This window comes from Acartia tonsa, chromosome 1 (assembly GCF_053477335.1).
Source record: "Acartia tonsa isolate MP-2025a chromosome 1, ASM5347733v1, whole genome shotgun sequence".
NCBI lineage: Eukaryota > Metazoa > Arthropoda > Copepoda > Calanoida > Acartiidae > Acartia > Acartia tonsa.
Genome location: NC_137260.1, coordinates 47,812,969 through 47,838,175, shown reverse-complemented (window position 1 = coordinate 47,838,175; position 25,207 = coordinate 47,812,969). Strand labels below are relative to the sequence as shown.

General features: G+C 37.6%; 1 protein-coding gene across 8 annotated transcripts; it reads left to right on the top strand.

The window, feature by feature from the left end:
- The first annotated feature begins 268 nt into the window (after positions 1 to 268).
- On the top strand, positions 269 to 24,331 carry LOC145322334 (uncharacterized). 8 transcript variants are annotated; one of them, XR_013880634.1, is made up of 12 exons: positions 5,843 to 6,543; positions 6,758 to 6,874; positions 6,981 to 7,047; positions 7,190 to 7,394; positions 16,054 to 16,117; positions 16,332 to 16,448; positions 16,555 to 16,621; positions 16,764 to 16,967; positions 17,170 to 17,206; positions 17,795 to 17,854; positions 21,180 to 21,321; positions 21,694 to 24,331. XR_013880634.1 is itself a non-coding variant. In XM_080164302.1 (5 exons), exon 5 carries the CDS (start codon positions 7,761 to 7,763, stop codon positions 14,844 to 14,846), a length of 7,086 nt encoding a protein of 2,361 aa, XP_080020428.1. In that variant the 5' UTR covers positions 5,843 to 6,543; positions 6,758 to 6,874; positions 6,981 to 7,047; positions 7,190 to 7,394; positions 7,597 to 7,760; the 3' UTR covers positions 14,847 to 16,043. The 8 variants fall into 8 exon arrangements, 2 of the variants coding, with proteins under 2 accessions (XP_080020428.1, XP_080020436.1); XR_013880631.1 differs by having other exon boundaries at positions 17,170 to 17,284; XR_013880629.1 differs by having other exon boundaries at positions 17,170 to 17,301.
- The last annotated feature ends 876 nt before the right edge of the window (positions 24,332 to 25,207 follow it).

The following is a 25,207-nucleotide window of genomic DNA, read 5'->3' as shown; positions in this document are numbered from 1 at the left end:
ACACACGCACACACACACATTCACAAAGACAGCTGATTGCCCGGTAAATATGTAAAATGTAAATAAACAACTGTTCGTATGCTTGTTGACGTTGCTTTTGATATACATAGTTTGGTTGTGAATTTTTTTTATTTTTTTTCATTCAAATAGCATATAGTGAATTGTTTATGATTTGGTTATTGAAATATGTCAAGACATTTGCAATATTTTACCTACTGAATGATATTTTAAAATTTATAAGGTTTGATTGATACTTTTTTTTCAGAAAGTAAAAATGGATTACGACGCGTTTGCTTCTTTGAACCCTTATAGATGTAAGTAATTATTAGATAAAATACCTACTCTTTCAATTAGCATATTTTGCAATCAACAAAAAACTCTTTTAAATTAGATTTAGATGAATCTAATTCGTCAGTTATTGTAGGTATATAGGCTGATAAAAAAGGAGACAATGCACGAATAAGCTCTAAAGTGATTCCAGCTGCTAATTGAAGTACTTTTTGTTTTTTATTACATCAAATGCTGTTAAATGCAGAAGTACATTAATCAAACTGTTTACATTATTACAATTTACTCCTTTTGCTAAATATACATTTCTTATCGAAAATGAATACTTTTGTAACTAAATATATTGCATAATTACTATTTTAACTTTTCACACTTCTTCAAATTTTTATATCAAGACAATATTAGAACTAAACTTTTAGCTCTAAACTATGAAACCCGGCAGTAAGTCAATACTATTGTAAAATTGTCGCACGCATTTAAAGAAGATTAAAGGGTTACTGTTTAATTCTAGGTTTCATAACTTTATTTACCTACCATTTCTTGTCTTTTTAAATTCAAGGAAATTTTGATAGATAAACAAGATATTTGTATTTTAATCTAACATCAAAAGCTAATAGCTTTGTATACTTAGTAACTTAATGGCTACTCTATTAGTTCTTAGGTGCCCATATATAAAAATAATCAGGGGTACCACGAGTTTCTGGACTCTGTGGTTCTCTAGATTTTAATAATATTAAAAAAATAGTATTCGAAAATGTTACTTTTATGTTGCTATTCTACTCTTTCATTCCATCTACATATCTGTTTCTCCTATTTTCCTATTATATAAAGTAGTAAGCGTTTTTTGTCTGTCCCGAAGGATCTCGCTAACCGCTGAACCGATATTGTTCTCCTTTACAGAGAAGCTTCTTATAGGTCCTGGGAAGGTTTTAAACTATTTTTCGAGTGTCTTAACCCCCCTCTCCCCCCAAAATAATTTTTATAACTCTTTGGAAACTCAAATTTATAATAGGATGAGGTCGACTTTTCCTTCTCCTACCAGTGTAGTGCCCCTAGAGTCTTCTAGGGGCGTAACCGCTAGTTGTATTAAATAAGGACGCTTGTTTTAAATATTGTTATTGTTAAACAAAACTCCTAAACAATTGTGTATCATGTCAATTTCTCATTTATTTGTCTGAAAGTAATATTTAAGGGGGGTGGAGGGGTTACTACGTTCATTCTGTTCGGAAACCGTGATCAAAATGGGCTAAATATTGAGCTAGATTCTTGTAACTTGGTGCATATGCCTAGTCTATTAGGTACTAGATCTAAATTAAAAAAAGTCCATTTTTTAGGTTAGGTTTGGTAAGAAGAACCCTGCGGAAATGGGTTTTCTAGGCTTTTTGGTCTATTTTTGTGTAGAGACTTACCTACTTTAATTGTTTTTTTTTTCTTCTCGAAAACACTGTGTCTATTCTTAAGGACATTAATTAAAATAATTTGGCAAATCGGAGGCCAACCCCATAGGGATAAGGGAGATGCCTACAGGGGTTAAGTGTTTTTTTTTCTAAAGTGTTTCGTAGCCAGAGCCGGAGCCGGGAGCAGCAACATATTTGGTGGAGCCGGATCCGGAGACGTATTTTTTGTTAAAAACGGCTCCGGCTCAAGATTAGCTAAAAGTGTTTTTTTAAAGTAATAATATAATTTGGCAACGGTCTATTTCCATATAATAAACTGAAAAACTATTGTTACTTAAAAAATAGACACACATCCTTCTACTTTTATATAGCTTTAATCAAATAAAAGCAAAATATTTTATATTATTTATTTTATTTTATCAAATTCAATAATGAAAAAAAATTGATATATTAATTTTAAGGTAGGAGCCGGAGCCGCATCAAAATTAAACGGCTCCGACACCCTGCCTAACCTAATATAAAGAATTTTTTTATTTACAATTAGTACGTATTGCACAAGACTTATGTACCAAGTTTCAAAATCTACCTCCATATTTTGTCCATTTTACTCACAGATTACGAATAAACGGCACCGTTTACCACCCCTCCCCTTATGTAAAGTCAATGTATGCCCTAATTAATGCCTATATGCAGTATTAGTAATAAAACATAATCATCGTTTTTTTTAAAGGGATAGTTGCATGAAGTGCATTTTAAAAAATATTGTTAATTTTTTTCTTTTTAAAATAATATAGTAATGCATAATATAAAGTTATTGATTAAAATAAAAGATTTGGCCAGGGATTTTCCTAAAAAAATGACTTTTTCATTTTTATTTTCAAACTTTTTACATGTTATATACCTACCTATGGCAAAATCTTTTTTGTCAAAAATACAACTTTTGATCGCATTTACTAAGGGGGGGGGGGGGCGTAATGACATAAGCTCTTAAACCGTGAGCAAAATGGTCTAAATATTGAGCTAGACCCTTCAAACTTGGTATATAAGCCTAGTCCTATAGGTATTACATCTAAATGGCAAAAAAATCCAAAAAATTTTATTTTTAGGTTAGGTTAGGTAAGAAAAACCCTGCGGAAATAGGGTTTTTAGGCTTTTTTTGGTCTATTTTGATGTGAAAACTTGCCTTAAATTGTTTTTTCTTAGGGTTTTAACTTAAATACACTGTATCTATTCATATGGACATTTTTAAAGATGATTCAGCAAGTCGGGGACCAACCCCGGGGGGCTAGGTGGGTGGCCCGCAGGGGTTAAGTTCATTTTTCCCAATATATTTGTTGTGATACATCAAATAATAGGTTTTTTAGGTCAAGAAACTCAAATTCAGAGCTAAAATAAGCATTAGACTAATCTGAAGCTAGCCCCAGCGGGCTAGGTTGGTGGCCCGCAGGGGTTAAGTGCATTTTTTCTAATATATATTTTGTTATATATCAAACTATAGGTTTTTTAGGTCAAGAAACTCTCCCCCGGGCTAGGTTGGTTTTCTGCAGGGCTTAAGAGCATTTACCTAAACTAACCTAGAAACTTACTCATATTTTTACAGGTTTTTTTCTTGAATAAACTGTGTCTATTAATGAAGACTTTATTTAAGATGATCCAGCAAGTCGGGGACCGACCCCAGCAGGCTAGGTGGGTGGCCCACAGGGGTTAAATGCATTTTCCCCAATATATATGATGTGATACATCAAATGATATGTTTTTTAGGTCAAAGAACTCAAATTCAGAGCTAAAAAAAGCATTAGAATAATCTAAAGCTAACCCCAGCGGGCTAGCTGGGTTGCCCACAGGGCTTAAGTGCATTTTACCTAAGATACCTAGAAACTTACATTTATTATTTTTTTAGGTTTTTTTTCTAGAATAAACTGTCCATTCCATGAGGACCTTATTTCAGATGATTCAGCAAGTCGAAGACCGACCCCAGCGGGCTAGGTGGGTGGCCTGCATGGGTTAAGTGCATTTTTCCCAATATATATGTTGTGATAAATCCAATTATATATTTTTTAGGTCAAAGAACTCAAATTCAGAGCTGAAATAAGCATTAGACTAATCTGAAGCTAACCCAAGCGGGCTAGATAGGTAGCCCACAGGGCTTAAGTGCATTTTACCTAACCTAACCTAGAAACTTACATTTAAAATTTTTTTTATGTTTTTTTTCAAATAAACTGTCCATTCATGAGGACCTTATTTCAGATGATCCAGCAAGTCGAAGACCGACCCCAGCGGGCTAGGTGGGTGTCCCTCAGGGGTTAAATGCACTTTTTTTAAAAAGTATGTGTTGTCATACATCCAACTATAGGTTTTTAAGGTGAAGAAGCTCAAATTTACAGCTAATAAAAGCATCAGACTAATCTGAAGCTAGCCCCAGCGGGCTAGGTGGGTTGCCTGCAAGTCTTAAGTGCATTTACCTAACCTAACCTAGAACCTTACTTTTTTTATGGTTTTTTTCTGGAATAAACTGTGTCTATTTATTAGAACATTATTTAAGATTTAAGACCCCAGCAGGCTAGGTGCATTTTTAGTTGTCATACATAAAATTATAGGTTTTTTAGGTCCAGAAATTCAAAGGGGTAGTTTCACGAAATGCATTTGAACTTAATTTAGTGAACTGCATATTTTTTCCTGATTAATTGGTTAAACTACATTTATATACATATATTTGAAAGAATTTCAATTTTGATAGTACAATGTTAGTGGTGGAAGAATTTAATGTGCTAATAGGATACAATTTTTTAATTTAATGTATACCACATACCACGAAAAAACTAGCATCAGGTTTCTATTGTGTTTTTTTAGCTCCAAATTGACTTAAAAAACCTATAGTTTGATGTATAACAACACATAATTTGGAAAATTAACCTCTGCAGGCCACCCACCTAATCCGCAGGGGTTAGCCTTAGGTCAGTCTAATGCTTAAAATAGCTCTGAATTTGAGTTTCTTGACATAAAAAACCTATAATTTGATGTATGACAACACACTACACTACACCCCTGTGGGCCACCCACCTAGCCCGCTGGGGTCGGTCCCTAACTTGCAACAAGATCTATATTGGAAATAATGCATTTAACCCCTGCGGGCCACCAACCTAGCCCGCTGGGGCTAGTTTCAGATTAGTCTTATGCTAATTCTAGCTCTGAATTTGAGTTAACTGACCTAAAAAACCTATAATTTAATGTATCGCAACATATATATTGGGAAAATGCACTTAACCCCTGCGGGCCACCCACCTAGCCCGCTGGGGTCGGTCCCCGACTTGCTGGATCATCTTAAATAAAGTCCTCATTAATAGACACAGATTATTCAAGAAAAAAACCTGTGAAAATATAAGTAAGTTTCTAGGTTAGGTTAGGTAAATGCTCTTTAAACCTGCAGAAAATCAACCTAGCCCGGGGGGGTTAGCTTCAGGTCAGTCTAATGCTAATTTTCGCTCAGAATTTGAGTTTCTTGACCTAAAAAACCTATAGTTTGATATATAACAAGATATATATTAGAAAAAATGCACTTAACCCCTGCGGGCCACCAACCTAGCCCGCTGGGGCTAGCTTCAGATTAGTCTAATGCTTATTTTAGCTCTGAATTTGAGTTCCTTGACCTAAAAAACCTATTATTTGATGTATCACAACAAATATATTGGGAAAAATGAACTTAACCCCTGCGGGCCACCCACCTAGCCCCCTGGGGTCGGTCCCCGACTTGCTGAATCATCTTAAATAATGTCCATATGAATAGATACAGTGTATTTAAGTTAAAACCCTAAGAAAAAACAATTTAAGGCAAGTTTCCACATCAAAATAGACCAAAAAAAGCCTAAAAACCCTATTTCCGCAGGGTTTTTCTTACCTAACTTAACCTAAAAATAAAAATTTTTGGATTTTTTTGCCATTTAGATGTAATACCTATAGGACTAAGCTAATATACCAAGTTTGAAGGGTCTAGCTCAATATTTAGACCATTTTGCTCACGGTTTAAGAGCTTATGTCATTACGCCCCCCCCCCCTTAATACCTAGAGCTTTTAACTTTTTATACAACAAAATAATTAGGTACAAGAGTATTCTATGATATGTATTTTTTTGTAATATTGATGTAAAACTTACAAAGGAGTATGTTTTATATTTAGAAGGAATCCAGTCAAATCACCCCACGAAGACTGAGAGAAGGCTTCCATAACAAGGCCAAAGTTTAGTAATTTAAAATATGTTAAAGTAAATTCACGCAACCTATTTCTTCACCATAGAGCAAAAAATATGTATCGGAAATAATGCTAATTACTTACAAAACTTAAATTTATATTAAATTGTAATTGTTTAACGCAAAAGCCATTTTTATTTTCAAATTCATTTTTAGCAAAGAATGTTTAATTTTGTAAATAATAATATGAAATATTATCCAATCTATGTATGTGATTAATCTATGACGCGCAAGCGTTCAAATCTCTATATTCGTTGTATCAGTCTAACGTCAGCCATCTTAATATAAGCAAGGAAAAATAGTCTATCTAAAAGTTTAAAGAAAATTGTTATTTTTTGGTACAAAATACACATTTAAATCAATTCAAAGCATTTATAAAATTAATTTGAGCTTTTTACTTCCAAGTTTATTAGTTTTTAACAACTTATTTTGTTTCTTTTAAGCAAAAATTGGTTAAATTAACTATCGTTAAAATTGTATTATATATATATGTAAAAAGTGATAAAGAAACCTATATCTACATCAAATAATATGGGCTAATCCATTTCAGAAAGTGCTAACGAGTGAAAAAGTTCTCAAAATGTAATATTAAATTGTCTCTGCTGAGATACAAGGTAAAACAAATATTAAAAATAGTCAATTCATTCACCCAGCGAAGCCGTATATGCAAAGATTTCATTTAAACCAAAGTTGAAGATATAATTCCATTGAATTCACCGTTCCTATTTAATTGTAAAGAACCAATAAATGAGTACCGTAACGGCCTCCAAGTAACTTTAAAAGCATTGTAGTCCATTAAAAGTTTGGGCTTAATTTGATATTATTAAGGCCTGGAATTAGCTGAGCCTGTTGAGAGTGGATCCGCCCTCTTTATCTCTAGTGGAGAAGCTTGTTGGTGCCCCTCGTGACGGATCAGAGGGAAAGCTTGAGCACAAAGAACCATAGGTAAAATGTTGTTGATTGAATAACTACCTAATGAAATTTGGAATCAAAGTTATAGTGTAGATTGCTGCCTATCCAAATATCACCTAATTATGGTTTTTCGTTACAGGATTCACCAAGTGGAGCAAAGAACTTGGAACCAATAGCGAAAAAGGAGATCCTTCGCTAAAATTAAGGTACAGAATACTCACCTTTATAATAATTCCTTCAAATTAATTAGAAAGCCTCAAAGTCAAAGCTTAAAAAACACAGAGTTACCCTTGATTATTCTATAAATGGTGCTCCTTCTAACATAAAATATATGATTGATGTTTTTAGACTGAAATTCTGCCACTGTAACACCGATTCATATGGAGTTATCCTCAAATCTGGCTTGTGGTCTGAAGTATTAAGTCCCTGACTGCCGTTGAATTGTTCTGTATTGATTGCTGCTGTGGATATTTGCTGGTGGTTATGTTGATGAGATGATCTGATAAGCCTGTAGTTCTGGAAATTATTAAGTGGAAAGAGCTGGATTCGAGAAGTAAGTTTTACATTCTTTGACTAATGAACCATTGGATTGTTTTATTGAAATGCACTATTCTGAAAAGCCCGAAATCAAAATAAAAGACTTTAAAAAGAAACTAACAAAGTAATGCAAATTTTAGTATTTTAATTCTGTATTATACTTTACTGTTTTATTTGTTGTTCATTTATAACAACCTAATTCTGTGATTTTATTTTAGGTTGTTTAAAACCGCTGTATTCTACCTGAATAAACGAGTATTGAAAGCTTCATTGATTGTTTTAATGGCAGTTGTTCATTCTGGGACACCTGCCGCACTGCTACATCTCTAACTAGTGGGTCGTAGTACAGTTTTAAACAAGAGTTCGCTACCCAGAGCAACCTATGAGCTACACGAGCCCCAGAGAAGCCTCCTCATCGCCGCCGGAATTCCATGGTTACCGCAGTTCGAGTATAGCACGAGCTGAGGGAGTGTACGAGGAGACAGACTCCAGAGTAAACGATTTGATCAACGGGATCAGGGACAGAAGATCATATACTGACCAACGCCACCAGAACGATGTTGATAGAGACACGAATTGGAGTTATGGAGACCTGAGTGTGGCTGGTATTCAACAGCTGCGAACTTCCACAGAGCAATCAGTGTTTAGAAACGACAGTTTGGCAACGGTGTTTAGTCAGCACCACAACCTTCGAAGAACCAGCGAATGCCAGTGCCCGCCAGGACAAGCCTGTGACTGCGAGGTGTTTGCGACTGGTGACGAGGAACGGCCGGAGTCACGTATAAGTCAAGCAACTGTTGTAGCGGCGTGTGACCCAACACAGCCGTTGGTGCCACCAAGGACGCCAACCCCGCCGCCAAGAGTGCCGACACCGCCGGTTAGAGTGCCGACATCGCCAGCTAGAGAGCCACCACCGCCGGTACAGCTGCAGGCAGGCCTGCAACCTTTGCCGCCGCCGGAGCAGCAACAGCCGCCGCCGAAAGCCAGTGATAAACGCCGCAGTAAAATGGCAAAGGCTCAAATAAAGAAACATATTGATGTTATTGAAAGAGTGACTTTCACCTGGGACAATAATCTGGTGTTTATAAACCCAGCTCATGTCCCAACAGCCCAGGCTGAAACAATAAACAGTGAAGTTCATACATTAGTGAATGAGTTATCAAATGCTGTAGTGTTCTTCAAAAGCAACCCTTGTGATGAGTTCACCGAGGATGACAGTATCAATTCAAGCGAATGTCTGGCACACTTAAACGGCCTCAGGAAGCAACTGTGGGAAGCCCAGGAGTTAAGGAGGAAGGAGGATGCAAGGATACAGCCGCCCCAGCCGCCGCCGCCATCTGAGAGTGCCGCCGCGGGAAATCAGGCGTCCTCTGTACACCGGCAACGCTTAGATTATGGTTTGAAGAATTTGAGTGACAACACTATGTATGTGACCAGCGCATACAAACAGCTGATGAAGTTAAAGACGAGGGCCACCAATGAGATCAAAGGAGGGGAAACCTTGTTCAAGCAGGCTTCGGAGCAACACAGAGACTTCCAAAAGAAGATAAGTGACCTGTTGAAGTGTGCAACGAGTTGCGGAGATTGCAGTGCCGTAGAGATGTTGGACGAAGCTGAGCAGAGCTGCATAAATGCCCAACGAATGGCCAGAGCCCACCTTGATGTGCTGTATGACGAAGCTGGACTTGCGCCTGGAACTAACGATGCTGGTGTCAACAAGGTCAAGCTCAAACCTCCCACTTTTAGTGGCGAGTCGGGTCACGGCAACCTCGACTTTTATAGCTTCCAAACACAGATGGAGCTATTCTTTGAAACAATGGGTGGATTCAACGAGCACGAGAAATACCTAAAGCTTAAATTTGAATGCGTGGTTGGTATCGCAAAGGACTGTATCCTCAACCTAGAGACGTACAAGGAAGCCATGGATCACCTGAAGGTAGTGTACGGCAAGCCTGAACTGTTATTTTCCGCGAAATCAAGCGAAATCAAAGCCTGTGGATCCTGCCCGGATAACTTGTTTGAAAAACGCAGCTGGCTGATAAAAGTTGAGCAGAAGCTTGTAGCACTCACCAAGCTAGCTACACAACATAAGATCCTGGATATGTATGAGTCGTCACCGGTATTGGCTGTCCTGTCAGGTGCGTTGTTGAAAGATGACCTCATTGAATTTCACAAGATTCTGTTGGCTGAGAAAAGAACTGACCCTGGTACCAGACAGACCAAGTCTATGATGATCAAGACCCTGACACAATTTCTGCAGACCATGTTGTGGGAGGTCACGGCTAAAATAGATATCATGGTGACGTCTGGCACACGTTACTATGACAGCAGCAAGTCAAGGAAACAAGTCACATCCAAGTACAGTGTGATGCCAGCAGATTGTGAGTTGAGCAGTGATGGAGAAGGAGTTGTTAATACGGCCGCCCAAGCTATTGAAAGTTCCGCCGGTTCCGCAAAAAGCTACGTTACCGCTGAAGCAAGTTCAGCTGGTGCCGATCCGGCTGCGGCCAACAACGGGTCCGTGTCCCACGCCAACAACAAGGAAAAGAAGAAGGCTAAAGATAAAGACAAGAAGACAAGTGGAGATGCTGCTGCCGCCATTATGATGAACAAAAGCAGACAGGCGAAACAAGTTAAGTGTAGATTGTGCCCAGGTTCACATACATCCCTGGCGTATTGTGAAGTGTTCCAAGAAACTCGTGTCAAGAGAAGGTTCGGTAGGACGGTGAAAGCAGAGGCATGCTACAGATGTCTGAGATTAGATGCCAAGTTTGACATGAAGAATAGGGAGGCCTGGTTCAAAGAACACGAACCGTACTGTGACAGCAAGTGGATCTGCAATGAAGGAACCTGTAAGGACAAGCCAGATGTGTGGAAGAACCATATCGCCATCTGCACCTATCACCTGGAAGCCAACATGGAGAAGGAGGCAGAATTTAAACGTTCCCTGGACGAGAAGCTGCTACCAACCGATGTCAGGTTTTTCTTTGCCAGTTATCATGCTTTGCCCGACAAAGGTGACAGAGATGTATACGCGAGTTTCGCCGCCAGCGGCGGCCGAGGTAAAGTTGACGACGTCATAGTGGAGCCAAGTATACAGAACCAGCCCATATACATGTTGCAATATGTAAAAGGAACCAACGGTGAGAAGCTGCTCCTGTTTTACGACAACGGTTGCTATGGAGCCTGCCTGAGCACACGGGCATGTGCGTCGTTGGATACAGAGACGCAGCGGCCTGGCCCCACCGCCCTTGAGGTAGCTGGCGGCCAGAGGGTTGAGATCCCCTATGGCATTGAGCGTTTCTGGCTGCCGATGGTAAGTGAAGATGGTAAAAGACGGGTTGCGACCATTGAAGGCCTGCAAATGGACAAAGTTAGCACACGTTTCCCAGAGTGGCCGCTGAAACAGGTATGGGAAGAACTTAATGCCGTCTTTACTAAGAGCCATCCTGCCGCAAAGATGCCGACAACTGAACCTGAAATTGGAGGACAGCCGGTTGATATCATGATTGGCATTCAATACAACTTATATTACCCACAGGTGGTACTTACCTTACCAGGTGGACTCTGCATTATGAAATCCAGGTTGGCTGGATATGGAGGCCACAACGGGATATTAGCTGGACCACATGAAGTTTGGAAAGATGTTATGAGCCGCGCTCATCTGATGGGACCTGCTGCATTTTTAACTGCAGAGTTTAAAGCATATAGATATCAGAGAGACTGTTTGTTTTCCAACAATGGGATGATTCATGAAAGTGCCACAACCATTGATCACCATCATGAGGTATGTTCGCATTATGCTGGAGCCGAGAACCCCTTAATGGATGAGGATGATGTGTTTGTCCACCACGTTTTTGCCGCCGGACCAAGTAAGATGCTCAAGGAATACCAGATGATAGACCAGATAGGTGCAGATATGTCATACCGTTGTGTCAAGTGCCGCGTCTGTTCCGAGTGCAAGAAAGGTGAGCGAGTGGAGAAAGAATCATTGTTGGAAGAACGTGAACAACATGATATAGAGCAAAGTGTCAGCTATGATGCCGAGCAGAGGAGGTTATTTGCTTACCTGCCATTTACTGAGAATCCTGAATCAGCTTTGGCAGATAATACCTACGTTGCCGAAAAGATATTGGGCACTCAGGTCAAGTTAGCCAACAAGAGTGAAGTTGCCAGAGAGGAGATCCTGCGGAGTTTTAACAAGTTGGCGGATAATGGGTTTGTAGCACCATTAGCGGCGCTGCCGCCAGAGGAACAGGTGGAGGCCAGAAAAGCTGGATATGTGATTCCGTGGCGCATTGTCCATAACAGCCACAGTATATCTACCCCGGTTCGGCTTGTGTTTGACGGCAGCTCCAAGACCAAGACAGGCAAGAGCTTAAATGACATATTATGTAAGGGAAGTAACCAGCTGGCTAATTTGTTGCACTTGTTGATTGGATTCAGATGCGGAGGGGCTGCCCTTAGCGCCGACATCCGGATGGCATACAATTCCGTGTTCTTGCAGCCGCAGCATTATAGATATCACAAGTTCCTGTGGATTGATGGATTGTCCCTGCTTGGAGCAGTCATTGTTTACGTGGTCAGAACAATTATTTATGGGATCAAGAGTTCAGGAAACCAAACCATCCACGGTTTTAAGATGGTTGCGGACATAGCTGAAGCCAAACAACCAGAGCTTCGGATTGGAGCAGCTGTGATCCGAAAGAAAGCCTACATGGATGATATTGTTTCTGCCCACCGTGATGAGAAGACACGCGACTTAGCAGGAGAGCAGCTGGTAAAGGTATTAGAAATGGGCCAGCAGTCGGTCAAAGCGGTCACGAGGAGTGGTCACGACCCGGATGAACAAGTGTCTGTAGATGGAGAAAGTGTTGGGCTCGTTGGGTATTGTTGGCGGCCGAAGGAAGACACAATATCCCTCGAGGTGAAACCTTTGTTCCTGGGCAAAAAGAAGCGAGGTAAAGTGCCAGAAGAAGTGACCGGTGACCTGAAGGAAGCGCTGCGGGTCATGTTCACAAAAAGGATTCTGTTGGGCAAAACCATGGAGTGCTGGGACCCTCTCGGGTTAGTGTCACCGAGGTCCAATAAACTAAAAATTGACATGTGTTCCATCTGTTCACTGGGGACAGAGTGGGACGAGATCCTGCCGGACAACTACCTAGACACTTGGGTGGAAAATTTGATGATGGTCCAGCAACTAAGAAACATACGATTCACACGTAGTGTGTTCTGTAACCCTGTGGATGTAGAGCATGGGGTTGAATTGATTGTGTCTACAGATGCAAGTCAGGTGCTAGCTGGTAGCGTCGTCCACGCAAGAATGAAGTTGTTGTCAGGCGGGTTTGTAACCAGAATGGTGGCGTCCAAGTCAAAGCTGACCACCAAACTAACCATCCCCAAAGCTGAGATGACAGCATGTGCCATGGGATGTGTATTGGCTCACCTAGTTAAACTTAATTTTGAGAATTATGTCAAGAAGATCACCTATGTTACAGATTCAATGGTTGCGCTATACTGGATCCACTGTGATACACGACCACTGCAGACTGGCATCCGCAACCTGGCGATTGAGGTAAGGCGATTCTGTGACGTGACGAGTTGGCGCCACGTTGAGTCAGCACAGAACATAGCTGATATATTGACTAGACCTGATGGATCCCCAGAGATTGGGCCTGGATCGGAGTGGCAGGATGGAAAGGCTTGGATGAGCAGGCCAGAGTCAGAGTGGCCAACGAGAAGTATTGATGAGATTACCCTTGACCAGGACACGAAAGTTGCGGCGCTGAAGGAGATGAGGAACAAAGAAAGCCGTGGGCTGGTGCTGGCTAATTTTTCGGCGAGGATGGTTGAGAGGTACGAGTTTTCACATTACTTGGTTAACCCGAGTAAGGTCCCGTGGGATAGGTATGTCCGGCTGATTGCTGTATGTTTGAAGATTGTTGATATTTGGCGGCGGAGGAGCAGCAACAAGTTTAGTGTTGTGTCTGGCACTGTGTTGGTGGATGTTGATGAGCATGTTTTGAAGAGAGCGGAAAAATATGTTTTTAGCAAGACTACGGCAGAGGTAACTAAATTCAACAGTCGAGACAAGTTAAAAAGCATTGGCACAGTTAAGGATGGCATTATGTACCACCATGGGAGGATCTTACCGGGAGGCAACGATGCATTGGCGGAAAATATGCTGGATCTAGAGAAGTTGGCCTTTGCCAAGCCTGTGCTGGACAGGTACAGTCCGGTGGCGTACAGTATCATGCGTCACTGCCATGAGAATGTGACGCACCATGGAGGATCCATTGCAACATTGAGAAGGAGCAGAGAACACGCCTTTATCTTAGAGGGCAACTCTTTGGCGATTGAGGTAAAAAAGAACTGTTTCTTTTGTCGGCGATACAAGGCCAAGGAGATAGAGAGAGAGTTTGGTGCTGTAGACCCGTGCCGGTTGAAGATAGCGCCGGCATACACAACTTGTATGATTGACTTGTTTGGGCCTGTAGAAGGAAGATGCAGTTATGGCACACATAGATTTCCGATGAAATTGTGGGCGGCGGTGTACAAGTGTCCGGCGACGCTGGCTGTGGCGGCGTATAGTATGACTGGGTATGACACAGAGAGTTTTTTGTTAACCCTTACCCGCCACATTAATCGGTATGGCATCCCATGTCTAGTCAAGATAGATAATGGCACCCAGCTAGTGAGAGCTTTCGAGACAGCTGACATATGTGTAGCCAGTGTGCAGAACCTGTTGAACCAGGAGAAGGGCGCCAAATTAACGGTTGAGCTTGCTCCCGTTAAGAGTTCGAATTACCAAGGAGTGGTAGAGAGGTCGATACGGTCCATCAAGGAGATTCTCAATGTGGCGTTCAAGGGGCTGAAGTTCACGCCGTTGGAGTTTGAGACAGCGTTGTCGTTCTGTTGTAACGATTTGAACTCGATGCCTTTGTGTTTAGGATCGAGGTATCAGAACATTGATCAACTGGATTTGATAACTCCATCCAGGTTATTGTTGGGCAGGAATAATAACAGAGCACCTGGGGGCCAGTTAACGGTGGAAAGGCCTGGCAAGATGTTGGAAGCCATGGAGGATGTGGAAAGATCCTGGTGGGAAGCGTGGAAAGAGTTGAAAGTTGGTGAGTATGTACCAAAGCCCAAGAAGTGGAGTAAAAATGTTGGAGAGGTTGGGGCAGGAGACATAGTCCTGTTCCGTAGAGATGGCAGTAGCCCCCTAGGTACGTGTATATGGAGGATTGGCAGAGCCAGAGAAGTGCACATATCTAGGGATGGGCACGTACGAGAGGTGACGATAGAGTATAGAAACCACGGGGAGAAGGATATGAGGACAACCAAGCGAGCGGTGAGAGGCCTGGCGGTGGTGCACCAGGAGCACGAGTTAGAGCTTGGAGGACAGCTGGCGGAGGCAGATGTTGAGGCAGTCCATCTCCAATGGGTCCGTAAGTACAGCACATAGTTCTATCCTTTCTCTCAATCTTTCAATTTATCATGTTTTCAAATTTTCAAACTCTCAATCTATCAATTTATCAATCTATTAAATTGTAAAATCACGCGACAAGTGCTCCGTGACCAAAGTAAAACATAAGACAATTGCTCTGTGTTATTAATTAAACAATGCCAAATTTTATCAAAGTTTTAGTAAAGTACAAAGTTTTACCTGATTTTAAAATTATGTAATGTTCAATTAAAACTATAGCTCAAAGTAAAAGTTCAAATTTTATTTTCTGTCAAAGTTCAAAGTTCAAAGTTAAAACTATAGTTCAAAGTAAAAGTTCAAAAATTTTATTTTCTGTCAAAGTTAAAAGTTCAAAGCTAAAACTACAGTTCAAAGTAAAAGTTCAAAGATTTATTTCTGTCAAAGTTCAAAGTAAAAGTTCAAAGATTTATTTCTGTCAAAGTTCAAAGTAAAAGTTCAAATAATATTTGTCAAAGTTCAAAGTTCAAAGTTCAAATTGGTTCTGTGAGCTCCGTAAGGGCCGGAACTGAAGACACCTGGGATGATTTTCGTGGATTTTTTGCCTGGGGGAGTGTTTTATATTTAGAAGGAATCCAGTCAAATCACCCCACGAAGACTGAGAGAAGGCTTCCATAACAAGGCCAAAGTTTAGTAATTTAAAATATGTTAAAGTAAATTCACGCAACCTATTTCTTCACCATAGAGCAAAAAATATGTATCGGAAATAATGCTAATTACTTACAAAACTTAAATTTATATTAAATTGTAATTGTTTAACGCAAAAGCCATTTTTATTTTCAAATTCATTTTTAGCAAAGAATGTTTAATTTTGTAAATAATAATATGAAATATTATCCAATCTATGTATGTGATTAATCTATGACGCGCAAGCGTTCAAATCTCTATATTCGTTGTATCAGTCTAACGTCAGCCATCTTAATATAAGCAAGGAAAAATAGTCTATCTAAAAGTTTAAAGAAAATTGTTATTTTTTGGTACAAAATACACATTTAAATCAATTCAAAGCATTTATAAAATTAATTTGAGCTTTTTACTTCCAAGTTTATTAGTTTTTAACAACTTATTTTGTTTCTTTTAAGCAAAAATTGGTTAAATTAACTATCGTTAAAATTGTATTATATATATATGTAAAAAGTGATAAAGAAACCTATATCTACATCAAATAATATGGGCTAATCCATTTCAGAAAGTGCTAACGAGTGAAAAAGTTCTCAAAATGTAATATTAAATTGTCTCTGCTGAGATACAAGGTAAAACAAATATTAAAAATAGTCAATTCATTCACCCAGCGAAGCCGTATATGCAAAGATTTCATTTAAACCAAAGTTGAAGATATAATTCCATTGAATTCACCGTTCCTATTTAATTGTAAAGAACCAATAAATGAGTACCGTAACGGCCTCCAAGTAACTTTAAAAGCATTGTAGTCCATTAAAAGTTTGGGCTTAATTTGATATTATTAAGGCCTGGAATTAGCTGAGCCTGTTGAGAGTGGATCCGCCCTCTTTATCTCTAGTGGAGAAGCTTGTTGGTGCCCCTCGTGACGGATCAGAGGGAAAGCTTGAGCACAAAGAACCATAGGTAAAATGTTGTTGATTGAATAACTACCTAATGAAATTTGGAATCAAAGTTATAGTGTAGATTGCTGCCTATCCAAATATCACCTAATTATGGTTTTTCGTTACAGGATTCACCAAGTGGAGCAAAGAACTTGGAACCAATAGCGAAAAAGGAGATCCTTCGCTAAAATTAAGGTACAGAATACTCACCTTTATAATAATTCCTTCAAATTAATTAGAAAGCCTCAAAGTCAAAGCTTAAAAAACACAGAGTTACCCTTGATTATTCTATAAATGGTGCTCCTTCTAACATAAAATATATGATTGATGTTTTTAGACTGAAATTCTGCCACTGTAACACCGATTCATATGGAGTTATCCTCAAATCTGGCTTGTGGTCTGAATATTAAGTCCCTGACTGCCGTTGAATTGTTCTGTATTGATTGCTGCTGTGGATATTTGCTGGTGGTTATGTTGATGAGATGATCTGATAAGCCTGTAGTTCTGGAAATTATTAAGTGGAAAGAGCTGGATTCGAGAAGTAAGTTTTACATTCTTTGACTAATGAACCATTGGATTGTTTTATTGAAATGCACTATTCTGAAAAGCCCGAAATCAAAATAAAAGACTTTAAAAAGAAACTAACAAAGTAATGCAAATTTTAGTATTTTAATTCTGTATTATACTTTACTGTTTTATTTGTTGTTCATTTATAACAACCTAATTCTGTGATTTTATTTTAGGTTGTTTAAAACCGCTGTATTCTACCTGAATAAACGAGTATTGAAAGCTTCATTGATTGTTTTAATGGCAGTTGTTCATTCTGGGACACCTGCCGCACTGCTACATCTCTAACTAGTGGGTCGTAGTACAGAGTATATATATAAATATGTTTATATTGTATGGTTAGTTAGTTTGTGGAGATAATGTGTATATCGTCAGGAAACCAGATGGTTTTCTTTATTTTTTAAAAGTACCTATCCATAGAAAAACTGTCCTATGAAGAACCGGATGTTATTTTTTATGTTCTTTAACTTTAGAGAACTTGCCCTAAGGAAACCTCGGTTCATTTTTATATAACTCTTGTGAATTATTGTCAAATAAAAAAAGTTTAGTCAGGTCAAAGTTAAAAATTCTTTTACACATAATCATATCTAAACAATGCCTAATATATTCTACTAAGGCATATTAAAGTACACTACTCAAAGTACCTTAACTCTTTAAATGCACTTCGTGCTTTTTTTCTCCAATGGGTCATTGATTTTTTTTTTGATATAGGATACATGAATGGTTCATCTATTAAACTTGCTACCAATGCATTAATTCACTAAATTTACTAAATGTAGCCATACTTTTCTTTCTATTTAGCTGACCCAGTCAGAAAGCCAGGCATAGTACAGCGCCCAGAAGATGCACATCCAGATGCAGGTACTGTTTTTGGATGCTTGCGTAGTAATCCTATTATATAAAGTATTTTTTTGTCTTTAGCGAAGGATCTTGCTAACTGCTGAACTGATATTGTTCTCCTTTACAATAAATTTTGTTACAGGTCCAGGGAAGGTTTTTACCTATAATTGGGGAGTGTATCTTCACCCTCCCAATTAAATAAACTAGGTATTTTCTTTTTAAAACTCAAATTGAAAGATGGAGGTAGCCGGGTCGAATTTCCCCTCTAACCTTAAGTATCCCTAGAAGTTCTAGGGGCTTCGCCTCTAGTTAGTAATAAAGTAAATTGTAGTTTTGCTTAATTTAATTTTTTCATAAGAAATGTTGTATACCGCTATTAGTATGAATGAAATATTAAATATACCTATTTAATTTTTAGTTCCAAATATTCCAATTTTGGTGGAAACATAAGGGAAATAGCACTTAGAATGAAAATTATGTAATGAAATTTGGCAAGATAGGTATACCTAATTTTTTTTAAATGGGAGGGGGCGGTCGTGTACTTTTTGAAACTAAACGACAACTCAACTTTAAAAAAGGTTTACATCAATGAAAGGGAACTATCCACATGGGAGCAAGTGATTCTAAGCACTTTCCAGCATTGATCCTTAGTTTTTTTTTAGTGAATATACTAGTTATCAACTAAAAAGTTTGGTTTTACCATGGTTTTATATGAAAAAAACTTTAAAATGTAAATCGTTTTTTGATCCAATATCATCAAATGCTTTTTGAGTTCAAAGAACAAAATAAAATAACACGGCAGAAAAGCATTAAATGCTGTAAATTGCAAAAGTACTTAAATTAAACTGTTTATAATATTACATGGTACCAACCCTTTTTCTAAATAAACATTTTTAATCAAAATAATATACTTTTGTGTCAAAGCTTTAAAAAGCAGTTTGAAACATCAAAACATTAGATAATATTGCACCAAAAATGCTTTGCTTTTAATTTTTTTCATATAAAACTAGGGATGGCAATCCGTCAAATTTTGGACCAGATTCGGATTCTTACAAGAATCCGTCCAAAAAAATAGCGGATTCTCGCGGATTCCAGATTCTAGCAATATTTTAAAAGGCTTTTTAAAAAATTGAAAATTTAAGTGCTACATATGTCCTAAAAATTAACGTTCTTGGTGTTTTCTATAATTCACTTCCGAGATTTTAAAAGATGTTATATATACCTAGCGGCTTCGCCCCCAGCCTCTAGGAGCTGTGAACCAACTTCCCCAATAAACAAAAAAAAATTTTTTGGGGAGAGGGGGGGGGGTTGGGGGTGAACCATCCTCCAAGAAAATAGCTTAAAACCACCACAGGACCGATAGGTATATACCCTGAAAAGTAGAATCCGATCGGTTCAGTGGTTACCAAGATCTTAAGGGATGGACAGACAGACACACAGGCAGACGGACAGACATCATTCTACTTTGTGTTATAGATGATGATAATGACAAGTATTAATAAACTCTAGGCTCTAATTTTAGTCTACCAACTAGCGGCTACGCCCCTAGAGGCCTCTAGTGGCACTTTGAATGTTTTTTTTTTATTTGAAATATCTAATTAGAGAAATAATTGGTTTATGCTTCGTTCAAGTTTCTTTTTTGGGAGGGTTATTTTTTTCTAGGGGCAATTTCTCTTGGGAGGGTGGTGGTACCCTCCCCCAAAATAGTTATAAACCTTCCCTGGACCTATGAGAAGCTACCCTGTTATGGAGAACCCGACCGGTTCAGCGGTTATTGAGATCCTTCGGTACAAACACACAGACAAACAGACATCCTGTTACTTTAGTATAAGGATTAAGAATCCGAATCTGCTATTTAAAAACGGTTTCCGGATTCAAATTCCAAAATTGGCCAAAAAATTAGGCGGATTCCGGATCCCAGATTCAGATACGGATTGCCAACCCTATATAAAACCATGGTGATACCTAACTTTTTAGTCGATAAACCAAATAGTAAACTTAGACCTAGTATATTCACTAAAAAAATACTATGGATCAATGCTGGAAGGTGCTTAGAATCACTTGCTCTTGTTCGTGGATAGATCCCTTTGGCATGGCTGTTGTTTTAAAGAATTTGGAACTGAACAAAAAAAGTTTCTCTCAGAAGGTTAAAAATGATCTAAATAGCAGTTTTTGAAATAAGACAAAAATTTACGGCGGTTTTCGGCAAAAACAGCAGTTCTGCCGCCGTCTCCCCACGGAAAAAGCAAATGCTATGCCTATTTTTAGTGCTTTAACTCTTTTTTTGGGTTATTTGCTTTAACAAAGTTACAAACCTTAAACCTTACCTGGACCTATGATAAAATTTTCTGTACAGAAAAACCTTCTCTGTCCAGTATTTATCAAGATACATACATACAGACTCACACCCTATTACTTGTATATAATAATATATAAATACTACACTAGGACTAATAAATTCATTTCAAAAGAAAAAAGGTCTTGCAAAGTCTTTATTTAAAACAAAAAAAAACACCTATTAAAATAACTAAAGGGGTAGTTGCACGAAATGCATTTAAACTTAAATTTAGTGAACTGCTAATTTTTCCCTTTTTAATGGTTTGAACTACATTTCAATTTCTACCATGTAGTTTTAATAATATCAAGAAATGAAATTCGTATTCTCGTGATATATACAATGGATATAGTTGGCTTATTTTCACAAAACAGCACATTGACTATTTTTGTGATATCTTATTGTTTGGTATTTATTGTAGGGTTGGCAATCCGTCCAATGTTTGGACCTGATTTGGATTCGGATGCTTACAAAAATCCGCCCAAAAATGAAACAGATCAATCCGTGGATTCCGGATTCTTTTTTTTTTTGACGGATTCCAGATCTTCAGATCTCGGATTCTAGCAATATTTTAAAAGGCCCTTTTTAAAATAAATTAGAGAATTAAATCTTATCGGGTGCTGGGAAGAATCTAAAGCAGCGTTTTTTCATACTTTCACAAAAGCTTTTCTCCTATTTCTAGACCCTACATCGCCCATTTGCTAACCCTTACTCAACCTAACCTAACTTTGTTAAAAATTGAAATATATATTTAGACAAAAAAAACTCAAGATGCTGATTTTAGCTTAACAATTAACAATCCGAATCCGCTATTAAAATAACGGATTCAAATATTTCCATAAATTGAACAGATTCCGGATTGGATTGCCAACCCTAATTTATTGTAATACAAAGTTATATATGTTTCATGGTATACTCGTAACTTCTGCTCGAAATCATTTTTTTGAAATGCACTTCATGCAACTTTCCCTTTACCAAAGATACTAAACTTATTTTTTCTGTGTTTTTTAGGCTGATGTTGTTGACAATGAACAACCTTAAGGCGGTGGCAAAGGTCCGAATGAGGTACAGCTGTAGTCGGCGGTCAAGCCGCCAGAGGAGACAAGAGCGAGGTGTTGAGACTCTGTGTGGGACTTGTCAATGGGGCTGTTAAGTAAGTTTTTAGATAGATAGATAGACGGGCGGCATTATAGCTAAAAACGGTAGACACCGAATGAATGGACAAATGATAGAGTAGAGATTTTTGGTCAATTTAAAAGAATGAAAAAATAGATGTAAGTAGCTTGGATTTATAGTCAGGGGTCAGATAAAGTACCTAATCAATATTATTAAGAGTAATTTCAAATAATAAGTTGTTAGGTATTTAAAACCAATTTTTGAACTTAAAACAAGTGAAAATTCTTTTCAAATTATTGCACTTAAATCTAACTCGATCAATTAAGATTTAAATGCATTTTTTATGGTCTAGTCTGCTTTTTTTATACACTGATAGTTTGTACAACCTGATCAATATCTTTACTTTCAGGAATGTCAATAGGATAACCCTACTCGTCATTCACCTGCACACCAATCTAGAAAAACTTTGGCAAGAATGTGCTGACTACACAGGCAAATGGGACCAAATGCGGGGACACCGGGACGAACACCTACCCAAAGCAGTAGTTATTTGTTAAAATGTTCTTTTTTCTTTTCGCTAAAAACTGATTTAAATCATTTGACGTTTGTATATTTCCATTGAAGGGATACTTGCATGAAGTGCATTTGACACGATTGATTGCAAGCAAAAATTACAAGAATATCATCTAACATAATTAATTTTTTATTACAATAAATAGCAATCAATTAGACACCATCAAAATAGTCATCAGAATGTTTTTGTGAATACAGGACAGCCATTTAAAATGCAAAAATCCAAAAAATATGATTTTCAAGTCTTGATATTTTTAAAACTACCTTGTAGAAAATTGAAATTCTTTCAAATACCTATAGATCATAAAGATGTAGGTAGTTTAAACTATTGAACAGAAAAAAATATGCAGTTCAATAAATTCAAGTTTAAATGCACTTTGTGCAACTACCCCTTATCGTTTCTTCCTTGCTTTCCTTGATTAATGTCAATTGCTTTATCAGTGCTTTCCCTAAAAGTGCCTGCATGTATTCCCAAGGCCTTACTCTACTACGGGAATACAGTATCCAATTAACTTAACCTGACCTAAACAAACAAAAAATCAACCCCCCTTTTTTCCAATTTACTTCAAAGTAGGGGAAGAGGGGTTGGTGATAATCTGTGCTTGACTAGGCGCTTTTAGGGGAAACCACTGATGTTATTCTTTACTTTTTCCTTTTGAGTAGACAAATACATTAGGTTGTAGATCAATCTTTCATTGTGATTTTAAAAAATATTTTAATAAAAGTACCCAGGTATATTACGGGTTAGGACAATCGACGAAAAATTTATGTACAACCACAATTTCAATATACAAAATTGCTCCTTTGTAGATTTAAATTAAGTTTTGACACCTATGGTTTGTAAAATTCAATTAAGATTCTATTAGGTTCCCAAATTTTTTTTTTTTTAAGTACAATTAATATTAATCTAATCTTACCCACCTTAAAGTGGATAATAATTTTTATGGGAAGTAAAGGTGTGTAAAGGGGGGATTTTAAATGCAACCATTTCGTAATTAATTTGCAAATGGCACTTAGAATCCGAATTTCGTTATGAAAATCCTATGTAGGTCTCTTTTCACTAAATTGAACAAAAAGTTGCAAAAGTAAAGACTGTCGGCTCAGCCGTTAGGCCGTTTTTCGGCTATTTTCCCATAAAAATGTCACAAGCCCTATCTAAACATCATACTCTTGGCCTCTCCTAGCCGTTTACATCTTGTTCTAGCCGGTAGCGACTGCTACTAGAAATTGAAAAAAAAATGGTAATTGGCATCATTAAACACGAAGCCACAATCGGTTACTTCTACAACTTTTTGTTTAAATTAGGGAAAATAGATCTACCAAAGATTACGCATGCCAAGTTTCATAACAAAATTCGAATTCTAAGCGACATATGTGCATTGATTACAAAATGGTTGCATCAACCCCCCCCCCCCCCTTAATTTGAGCTCTTTCTTTAATTCTTTATATTGTCTTAATCCTTTATTCCTGTGAATTCATGTTCAATTATGTAATGCTCTCGTGATAGTTTTTTTGTTGAATTTTTTATTTAGTTGCACAGCTACTTCATATATATAATATACTAGCGGCTACGCCCCTAGAGGCCCCTAGGGCACTTGAGGAGGGAGGAGTCGAATTTGATAACCCAATTTCTTATTTTAGATTTTAAGAGAAAGTACCTACCTATTAAAAAAAATTTTGAAGGTGGAAATTTTTTTTTTTGGAGGGGGTATTTTTCATTTTTTTGGGGGGGGGAGGGTTAGGGGTGTTCCACCCCCCAAGAAAAGTTATAAATCTTCCTGGGACCTATGAGAAGCTACCCTGTTAAGGAGAACCCGATCAGTTTAGCATTTAGCGAGATCCTTTGGTACAAATAAACAGACAAACAAACAGACACACAGACTAAGATCCTTTTACTTTATTATAAGGACTAGCGGTTACGCCCCTAGAGGCCTCTAGGGGCACTTGAGAAGGAGAGAGTCGAATTTAATAACCCAATTTGAAATTTCTTTTTTTAGATTTTAAAAGAAAAGGTAAAAAAAAATTGGGGGGGGGGGCGAAATTTTTAATTTTAATTAAACAAAATTCAAACAATTTTTTTTTCCGGGGGGGGATTTTTCATTTTTGGGGGTTTGGGGTGTCCCACCCCCCAAGAAGTAGTTATAAACCTTCCCGAGACCTATGAGAAGCTACCCTGTAAAGGAGAACCCGATCGGTTCAGCAGTTAGCGAGATCCTTGGTAAAGACACACAAACACCCTGTTACTTTAGTATAAGGATTATCAAACTGTAATACTGAAGACCATGTATAACATAGTATTACACACAATATTCAGCGACTATTAAGATAAAAATCATAGAATTAAAACCAGTTTTGCTTGCCGATACCTTCAGCCCCTCACTTTAATATCTAGAAAGCTGTGTATTAAATTCTAAATTGTTATATATTTGTTATGTAATACACTTATTGATTGAAATAAATACACCATTTAGAAAGTACTATTTTAATTAAAGCGTGGCGACTCTACAATCCTAATATCTCAGTAAGTCTGTTAAGAATTACTTTTTAATTTAGTTTTTTTTAGCAATGATAATTTATAAATTACTCTAAAATTTACTTTGTCTAAGATCGAATTTATTTACCAAAGATTGCATAGGTACAATTCCCCGATCTTGGACGACAATTTCACCATTGGGAAAAGAAATAAAATTAACATAGGTATATTAGGTATAATTTGATAAAATTACATCAGCATTCCGATAATAATATCTCTTAAAAATAGGTTGTGTCTCAAGAAATATGATTTAAGGAATAAGAAATTTTCTTGATAAAAATGTCTTCAAATCAATTCAAAATTGAAAGTAAAAATCCTGAGAGGATAATACCACTTTTTGATTTCTACTTCGAAAACCTTTAAGCAATCATTAACATTTTTATTTGTCCTAAATATAATCCGAACAGCAACATCGCAAGCCCTTAAATATTTCTTTTCAGGCGTGCGTTTTACGTGCAAAATCATTACTATAACATATCGAAATAACATTTAAAATTAAAGTCCTTTCTTCCATCACTTCTTGTCTAAATACAACAAAGATAACAAAATCCATAAAGCAAAATCTGAAATGGTAGGACAAGCAATCATTAACACTTGCATCAGAACTGAACAAACATAATATAAATGTATAAGTCTAAGTAAAATAGCAAGTAAATATGGTGACTCGTGCCACGACATGCCAGCAATTTTATTTTGGGTGCTACTCCCTTAGTTTTAGAGATAATTGGGTAAAATCTTTTTGGTTGTGTAACCCCAAGTTTTGGTATCTTTAAAAAAAAACGGTGACTGGACCACCATTCGCCGCCGCCCCAATTTT

Bases quoted from the DNA above. Each gene is read 5' to 3' on its own strand.
- LOC145322334 (XM_080164302.1), top strand. From the start codon at position 7,761: ATGAGCTACACGAGCCCCAGAGAAGCCTCCTCATCGCCGCCGGAATTC.